Source organism: Syngnathus leptorhynchus, chromosome 5 (assembly GCF_054491065.1).
Source record: "Syngnathus leptorhynchus isolate UIUO chromosome 5, UIUO_Slep, whole genome shotgun sequence".
Lineage (NCBI taxonomy): Eukaryota > Metazoa > Chordata > Actinopteri > Syngnathiformes > Syngnathidae > Syngnathus > Syngnathus leptorhynchus.
Genome location: NC_141199.1, coordinates 7,712,015 through 7,721,460, shown reverse-complemented (window position 1 = coordinate 7,721,460; position 9,446 = coordinate 7,712,015). Strand labels below are relative to the sequence as shown.

The window sequence follows — 9,446 nt, the reverse complement described above, 5'->3', positions numbered from 1 at the left end:
AATTTAGCAAACGAAAGCGTTCCGCTTTCTGAAATAAGGAAGTGCACCGTATTACTGACCACAGTTGAGTTCACGAACTGCACTCGCATAAAACAAATAGTGGGAATTTTTTTTATCATCACTGGTATATTCTCCATTGACTGCTGATATCATATTTTGGTAAACTCGACTGTTGACATGGACGGGTCTGAGACCATATTTAGGTTAGGTTTGCTTATTACATAAATTGGATTTACGAGCTTGATAACGTGAATGATCAGAACTCCGTTAAACATTAACCTAATGTAATAACGCATTGCGTAAAAGAACAACAGGAACGTGAAAAGTTGAAGTGTTTAAGAAAGCAGTGTAGGATGCTTATCGTTTAGTCTCTTGGAAATACACTATGGGGTTAGTTCGTGGACTGCAGTTTGTGACAGTCATTTGCATGACAATGAGTTGTGATTCTCTGTAAGTCGATATTTATAATTTCCTAAACTGGGGCCAGATAGAACCTTACGGTTTTTGTATACAATTCTACTTACAGGCCGAATATGCAAGCAGAGTTTGAGATCCTGCACACTTGGGACAGCAATCCTGTGAATCATGACCCCATCAGGATCATCTTCTCCCCTGGTGTTGAAGGGCTAAAAATGAAGACTTTTGCTCCCTTTTTCAATGACCCAGAGGCCCCAGCTGGAGCAGCCGGCCAGCCATTCCCTGGGCTCTGGAACTATGAAGGTGGGTGATTAGAGCTCAGACGAAGTTGTATTTGGAAAGATTTTAAATGAAAAATGTAGACCAAACAAATCTATCATGAAAACATGTGGTATGAGATTTTATATGCATTAATTTTACATTGTCTTTTGAAGTCTGGTGCTAAAAATGTCAATATTTCCCTTTTTATCAGTTGTTGAGTCCTTCTTTCTCGATAGTACTACAGACAATTATTTAGAGGTGGAGGTTTGTCCGTAAGTAAAATTTAATTTGTTTTAATATTGGACACATCAATGGGCATCTAATAAATGTAGTTATACTGAAACTTCCATTTTTATCTTGTACCGCTTTCTCTTATTTCACTTCAGACATGGTCAGCATTTGGTATTACTGCTGTCAGGGGTCGGCCAAGCGTTCCAGGTAGGCAGATGTAATTGAAGTAATCAACAGATTCATAAAGGGCTATTAATATGCTTTAGCATGATGTAAAATGTCCCTTGTACCCACTTTCAGCAAGAACTGCCGCTAGTTTTTAATACGACAGTCATAGGAGACAAATGGATAGGTGAGGCTCTCCTTCCCTGGATTTATTTTCCTCCCAATGTGAACAAGATGAACTCTTATGCTATTCATGGCTCTGGAGAGATGCGCACATACGAAGCACTCTACTCCATCCCCCGTGATGAGATAGTCGAAGGACAGAAGCCAAATTTGTAAGTACACCATTAGGCATAGTTGTAAGTACACCATTAGGCATAGCTATCACTCATTGCGAAACAATTATTTTCTCTTGCAGCTAATTAGAACACAAATGTTTACAACATTGTGCATTACATTTTACATTCTGTCTTTTTCCTGTTAGCCATGCCCTGAAGTATTTTGGCAATTTCCGACTGCAAAGCATCATGGGGGATGGCTGGGAGCAGCCAGAGTCTGATCTCTGGAAGGGAAAACGCTGAGCAGCTTGCTAACTCGTTTGTCCTATTTCTTCCTCTTTTTTTATTTTTTTATTTTTTTTTTATATATATATACTTGGGTACAATTGCAGCATTTGTGTGTGTTGTCACAAATGTGGAAATGTCTTTCAGTAATTTATGTCAGCGATTTTGGCATAGTCTTATGATGCAATTGAAGTGTATTTCATGCCTTTCTGGATTTTTCTAAATTTTTTATTTAATTCCCTTTCTCATTTTGTGGTGTTTGTATATCTATGAATGAACTGGTTCAGTAATCACTTAAAGATTGGGAAATCAATAAATATACATTTTACATTGTATACCTCTGGTGTTTGTATATTTTTATAGTTTATTGTGGATGTTCTAAAGACAAACGAGTGACTGATAAGAGTTCAGAGGAATCAAGACTGGCCCTCCGTCCCTGGGATGCCAAACCGGAGCTGTCAGGAAAATAACAGAATTAACATCATTTCTATTTGCACACACATAGTTAGAAGGAAAAGTTTATGTGCCGACTCCCAAAAAAGTAAGCAAAGTAACACTATCCAAGAGCTAATTGGGAACTGCTGTCAGCCAACCTAGAGTCCAGTTCATCAAAAAAAATATTCCCCAAGAACTGCTGTCTGGTGTCAATCAAAAGGGTTCACTTGTTTTTTTTTCTTTCAACGGTACTTGAATACTAAAGATTATGTACATGACATGCCCATGTTCCTGTTTGTCAGAAACGTTAAACATAACAGTGTATAGAATTTCGTGCCAACTAATGTTGAATTAATAGAATGCAACAACCATGAACGCTGCACTCCTATATTGAAGCACACACGCTATGAGGCCACAGAGTGATGTCACAAGCCGACCCTCAATTTCTTCAAGAGAGGCCATAGGTCAATAGACTATTTTTATCAGTACAATATGCTGCTCAGTCGTCACACCTGTTGTGAAGGTAGAGTTGTTTGTTGCTCAACTTCAATTAGTCGTCTCTGGAGGCGACTGGCTTTCTCTCGGAGTTCAGCCAGCTGTCTCTCATACTGAATAAACAGAATATACACCATTGTCTACACAAAGACGATGTAAAAATAATGTTACAGTATTGGTTTCTCTTCATATCAAAGACAGTGAATTGTATGATAATCCTGCACATGCATTAATGGCAGTTATTAATGGATTAAGTTGATAAATCATATATTACCGATGCTGTTTATCATATTTAGACTCATAAGGTAGATAGAGCCTCAGATGAGAGTTGGGTGCTTACTGGACTTTGACAGCAAAAGGTCACACAAAGAATTCATTCTGACATTGACTTCAAAATCTGTGAGAAATTTTAGAGTCTAACATTCATTTTGGGGAATGTGGGAGGAAGCTGAAACACCACGACCATATCATTATCCTCCGCCTTATTTTTCACAAACCTCCACAATAGTATCGTTATTTTTTGACAGCTGGATTTCATATTCATGTGAACGCTGTTGGTGTAGATCCAATTCTTCTCTGAAAAAACAAACAAAACAAAAACAAAAGAAAATCACGCACATATATCTTTTTTAATTGTGGTTGAACAGTTCTCATGATAAGAATGTCATCAAAATGGAGATATTTCTTGACCCTCTAAAAAGTCTAGTCTCAAATCTCATTTCTCTATTCATGTCTATTCTTTTCAATCTGCTGTTTTAAATTCTCACGTGAGAGTTTTAATTCTGGATTCCAAAGCCTGGGCCATGTTTGACGCCTCCACTTTCCAGCGCTGGATACTTTTCTGCTGTGCTGTCAGAAGGCGCATCAGATCAGCACTTGAGCTGCGACTGTGCTCCTCCAGGTCACTCATCTGTGCTTTTAGTGTTTTCTCCTTAATGCTGTACTCTTGCATCATCTGTGTAATCTAGGAAATTGTAGAATCATGCTAAGTCTATTTTTTCCTTTAAACAAAAAACAAAACTAGCCATTAACATTTTATCTGTTGCCAGTGTCCCAATAAGTTGTACAGGCATCTATGCAAATGTTGAGTACTAGGTAAAATGAATATGACAAAGAACCACTGGTTCTCTGCTTACTTTGGATGATCTGTACTCTGTTCTCAGTGGCGCATTTCCCCACATTTTTTTCTTAAATTCTCACATTTACCTGTTGTTTGGCCTTCTTTTGGACTTGCAAGAAAGCCTTCCGCAGCTCATCCATCTCCCTGCGGAACTGAACATTCTCCTGTTGCAATTGGAGTCGCTCGTCACTGATTCTGCCGCATTCCTCTCTTGCTGCATTCAAACAGCCTTTTAGCTGTTGCACTTCTTCCTGTCGTCGGGATAACTCCTCACTGTAGCTAAAGATAGAAATATGCAAACATGAAAGATAATAATGCCACGTAATTTTATATGGATTTCGCAGCTGATGTCTTTGAGCGAGCGCCTCTGGTTTGTACTGTGATTATTAACAACATCATATAATCATCGATTGGCTTTAAAAGCAGTGAATGTATGACTGATCCACCTACTCCACTTCCAACTTTTTTAGTTTGCTTTGGGTACTTTCCAAAATGATGCTTATTTCATCCCTCATCCGCTCTGCCTTTAGACACCTATGGTGAAAGTCATCAATCTTCCGAAGCTCATCCTCTACCTTGCACTTGGTCATCTTAAATGAAAAAAACAAACAACCAATTAATCATTGCGTAAGATTATTATGCAAGAGTCGTGCATTATAAAACATTGAAAAGACTTTGGATCTGAATTGAGCTGTTTCCTCTACTATAGTTTAACATCTACCTTTGCCATTCCCTCTTCCAAAGCTTTTCTCTCTCGCTTTGACCTCTCAATCTGAGACTGTTTGTCCACACACTCCTATAACAAAAAGAGGATGTGGAGTGTAACATCAATATTGCAGGTTAAACCAGGTGTTGTGAAAACAAATAGTTAGAATGAATGAAATGTATACATTGTGATTTAAACTTACCATTTGCAATAGAGACAATTCTTCAGCCATATTTTGCATTTCAGTGTTGTACTGCTGACGCATTTTATCCAGCTGTTATAAAAGTACAATTCTGTCAGTGCGGCAAATTTAGTTCATCAGAATGTTGTGAGCTCCTAACAGACTATTATCACCAATATAATATTACACAATCAAGAATAAAACATGAAAGGGCAAACAAATTGCAAACAACATGCATGGCGAGGATGCACTCTTGGCTGCTGTGCCCAGATTTTGACAGTACTGTAAAATGGTTTGAGATAATAATAATAATAATAATAATAATATCGGTGTCATCTGAAGATGGTGAGAAAGAAAGTACTATATTTAGGTTTATTATATGATAGCATGTGGTGTCTCTTCCTGTAATCGTCGCTATTCAGGTTAAGTGCTGACTAAACTTTATCTTGCATGTGTAATCTGTACGTTTAAGCCAAATGTGAATAATAAAGAGAGAGAAAAAAGTGACTCTTCATGCAAGAGGTGGCAAAGGGAAACTCAAGTGAAGTGCTTCCTATCCACAGATGACATTCTCTACCTCTTTATTGAAACAAAGAGCAGCTTCCTTGATCAACTGTTGGAAGGCCTTTTTTGTCTTCTCTAGCTCGTCCCTCAACTGCTTTGCTCTTAACTGAGCCTGAGGAAAATAAATGGAGGGTCAGCAGGTTAGAGAGTTTATGCTTGTACCGAAGTCAGATTCAAGATTCCCAAGATCCTCCGCTTCTACATCTGATATTGAGAGTAGTGTTTTCTTTCGTTTTGTTTTATAGAAAAAGACTGGTGGGTTATTGACCTATTTAGGTTAGCCCATACTCATTAAATAACATTTTAATCATCACTCATGATTGCTTACATTACAGATTACAGACAGCCAACGTGGTTTATTTTGTCTGCCAGTAAGTTAAGTTTGAGTTATGTTTTTCTCCTTTATGGTAATTGTGTTTGTATGTCTATGTTTTACTGTTGTTTTCAAGCTATACTTAACCTATCATTTGTCAAGTAACAATAAATTCATTAAAACAGTCGTAAAAGTCATTAAAACAGTTGTATAAGTAGCATCGACAAATGTACAAGTCCTTTAACTTTTTTGGGAGTAAATAAATACTCAGATCTATTATTGCACACTGTCGGGACACGGTGGTTGGGAACCAATCATCTCGGAGAAACAGGTAGGAAGATCAACAGAACGGCTATTTAATTTTCATGGTCACTCATTGCCAAACAGTGTTCATACAATAACTACATTAGAGCTGCTCCAATGGCCACTGAAATAAAATGGTATACTCAAGTGACACCAAATAGATAAATTAAGGCACACACTATGTCTATTATAACTAAAATAATCTGCTAGTAAACACATTTCAAGTGAAAAAATAATGCAATCTGGTGGGTCTTTTCTCAACAATACAAATGAAAGAACAGTCTCTACTTTATAATTGGAAGTACGAAATGTACCTCTTCCTTCTGCAATGTTGCTTCCTCAGCCATCTGAAGACACTCTCGCACTTTGTCCAGACCCTCATACTTCTCCTGTTCTAAAGTAGAACAACGGGCCTTTAGGTTCGCTGCTGTGTCCTCCCACATAGCTTGATCTTTGAGTGCAGTCTCTGCCTCGTGACATGCGACTTTTATTCTGATCAATTATAAACATCAAGAGCTGATGAGAAAATCTTCAAAATGACTTCCCCATGCATTAAATGTTTGTGAATAAAACCCTTGCTTTCCATAATCACCTGGTCTCTTGCTGGCTGATGGTTGTCTGAAGGTGCTGGATTTTTTTCTGTGCTGCCTCCTCTCTACTCTGAGCCTCTGCTTCACCTTCCTCCTAAACACACATGGTATTTACAAAAAAGCCAGATTTGAAAAATTAGTAGTTATAAAATAGTTGTTTGAACCTCTAGTCTGATCATGTGAAATTCTCCATGTCCATCCTACGCCAAATACCGTATTGGCCCGTATATAAGACTCGTCTTATATTCGGGCCAATACGGTACTACATTTTACCTGTCTCTTTAGCTGGTGCTGAGCAGACTGGAGCTGTTTGGTCATCTCATCCACTTTGGCTATGGCTGTTCTCAGATCAGATTTGGTTGTTCTATAACACAAGTGACATCCAACATTCGCTCGTCAGGCCTTATATGATGTGTATATATATATATATAAATATATAAAACATATAGTGCATAATGTGGCCTTTAGATGAGAAACAATAATTATCCATCCTTTCTGTATTATACTTTTTCTCATTCTGGTTGCAGGTGACCTGGAGGCACAGCTGACTAGGCAAAAGTCAGGGTACAACCTGCACTGGTTGTCAGCTAATTAATTGCAGGGCAAAATAATTAATCTGGGTGTATTTGCAACATTAAAAGTGTATTTTGGTTTTTAAAATACACGTTGCAACAGCGACATTGAATCAAAACTTTAGTTACCTGAGCTGGGTTTGTAAGTTCTCCACCTCTTCGCTGTCTCCCGCCATTGTCTTCGGAAAATTACGGTTGGTCTGTGAGTGACAAAAGATACACAACTGCCATTAGTGTGGCATGCTTGCAAAAATACATTTTACATGGATGGATAAGTATCCATTCATTTTTTTGTATTGCATATGTTGTTATGAGTTCCTGAGTAAAAAAGGGTGACTAGACCCTGGTTTCAATCAGCGAGTGATTGTGAATAGACAAATTACACGGTAGAGAGTGAACATGGTAGTGAGTGAACAAATCAACCCATTTAGCCCACTTGAACTCAAAATTGACTTTACGCTACAGCTCAGCTCTGTGAACAAAAATTCTTTTCAGGCTCATGGCACTTTACCTATTCTTGTTCTGTTTAGTCACTTCCAAATAAATGTATGTAGTTCATTATTTGTTCATTGGTGCTTGTCGAACAGGTGTTGGGAAAGTCCAAGCATATGGTAAATTGTGACCTCTAAAGTGATGCCAACATTTTTAATTATAGCATAACAGATAGAGTTGGTGGTAGCGGTTGACATTTCTTCACAAGATTCGTACATATTTCATCAAGCGGTAGCTTCAAACACTGCAGATGTATTGTGAAATCATTTTTGGAAGATACCTGACAAACTTAACAACAGTTAAAAGTCATATTAGAAAAGGCATCAATATATCTTTCTTTTGAGCACTCTGCTAGGGTCAATTGTCAAAAACTGTATATGTTAAGATGTAAATACTGGTATCAGCTGTTGTCCTGTTGCATTGGCATTGAGTCCGTTAGTGAACATTTTCTGGTAGAATTCCTGTAGATAGTCAAGTTCCTGTACAGCTGTCTGCCATAACTCTGTGACCTGCATCCGTTCCTTTCAAATACATAAAATATACTGATTATACATTCTAAGCAATTCACACATGCGGTTGTTAAAGACACATTTTACAATTCTACAATCAAGACTTTGATTTGTAAACATGGAACTTCCAACATAAACTATGGACGATTATGTTAAACATGTAATCCTTCAAACTATATTACATCATTGTAATGTAGATAATATGAGGAAACACCTCTCAGGTAATGGATAGATGTATGTATGTAAAAGAGACTACATCCACTCAAGTTCGGTCTTTCTTCAAACCCAACCAAATATTTTACTGTACATTATGTGAATACATATCTTGCATGCACTAATACAGACGCAATTAACTCGAGAGTAAAACCACATTTGAACACATGCAGACCTGCTTAAAAAGTTGGACTTGAGCTTCATAGTTATTTATCATTCTGTTTTCCTCTATGTTAGCCTCCGCTCCTGAAGTCAATGGGAGCATCTGAAGCTTATTTGTGATTGACTCCCCCAGCTCTCTGTGCAGCCTGCAAAGATAGTGGGAAGCATATATTTATTAATATTTCCAGTATATTGTCTTGTTTTGATTCATAACAAAAAAAAATCCATACCAATCGTCGTCCTTGACATCACTTTCCAACTTCACTTTGACGGCCATCATCTGTCAAATATCCACTATGAAATGTGTGTTCAGAGAATACTTGAAATATTATGAGCAAATAGAACGTTAATATACCTTGTATAGGAGCTGTAGATTTGATCTTAAATTCAAACATTCACACTATTGTGGTGAGCAAGTTCCGGTTAAATGGCATGACTATTCCACCTAAAATAAATACATAATATAGTGCTGATTAAAGATAAACAACTGTCTTTATATCCGCATTTGACTGTCCTTCCTTTGTTACATCAATTCGGCCATTAAATAAGCACCTGTGAAGTCACATGACAATGCTTTTATAAGGCCGCTAAAATTGTCAAAATAAAAAGATCAATTGTTTGGATCCGATTAGTCTAGTTCAAATGCTGTAAACCACTAAGCATGGTTTTAGGATTTTCTGGATAGCAAGGTTTCCAAAGTGATACTGCTGTCTACTGGTGTTTTATGCCTAAAAGTACACCAACTCCTTTTGAAAATGAAACAGGAGGTAAACAGCACAATCTTACTTAATTGATGTTTAGCGCCTTTTCCGATTCTTATACCAATTAATTACATTTTGACAACTTGATTGCAAAACATTGATGTGCCTCGCTGGTCTTCTTGTGGTTGGTATGTCTGCCTCACAGTTCCCTCTGCTTGGGGACAAACTGAGCAGGATGGGAGTGGACCCCTGCTTGGTGGCATGGACCTCCAACTACCTCACAGTATGTCAGACTGAGAGACACCATCTGTGGTCAACAGTACTGGGGTGCCCCTGGATACAGTGCTGGCCCCTGTTCTCTTCACCCTGTATACCTTGGACTTCAGTTACAACTCTGAGCTGTGTCACATACAGAAGTATGAGGAGAAGTACAGGGGTCTATACCTTTGCCAC

At 37.9% G+C, this 9,446-nt stretch overlaps 2 protein-coding genes across 3 annotated transcripts; one reads left to right on the top strand and one right to left on the bottom strand.

Annotated features, from left to right (window-relative positions):
• The first annotated feature begins 51 nt into the window (after window positions 1-51).
• Window positions 52-1,966, top strand: c5h4orf33 (chromosome 5 C4orf33 homolog). 2 transcript variants are annotated; one of them, XM_085913009.1, is made up of 6 exons: window positions 52-450; window positions 527-720; window positions 890-950; window positions 1,065-1,116; window positions 1,210-1,409; window positions 1,559-1,966. In XM_085913009.1, exons 1-6 carry the CDS (start codon window positions 386-388, stop codon window positions 1,653-1,655), a joined length of 669 nt encoding a protein of 222 aa, XP_085769135.1. In that variant the 5' UTR covers window positions 52-385; the 3' UTR covers window positions 1,656-1,966. The 2 variants fall into 2 exon arrangements, with proteins under 2 accessions (XP_085769135.1, XP_085769136.1); XM_085913010.1 differs by having other exon boundaries at window positions 55-203; window positions 1,559-1,965.
• LOC147056623 (sodium channel and clathrin linker 1-like) lies at window positions 696-8,809 on the bottom strand. Its single transcript, XM_085913007.1, has 17 exons — window positions 8,648-8,809; window positions 8,523-8,572; window positions 8,306-8,438; window positions 7,804-7,929; window positions 7,046-7,116; window positions 6,618-6,708; window positions 6,347-6,438; window positions 6,069-6,246; window positions 5,152-5,250; window positions 4,596-4,667; window positions 4,409-4,483; window positions 4,138-4,277; window positions 3,774-3,966; window positions 3,335-3,531; window positions 3,065-3,143; window positions 2,585-2,680; window positions 696-2,092 (listed from the first exon to the last, which is right to left on the bottom strand). The coding sequence occupies exons 2-17, from the start codon at window positions 8,570-8,572 to the stop codon at window positions 2,054-2,056; spliced, it is 1,731 nt and encodes a 576-aa protein (XP_085769133.1). The 5' UTR covers window positions 8,648-8,809; the 3' UTR covers window positions 696-2,053.
• Window positions 8,810-9,446: the final 637 nt, after the last annotated feature.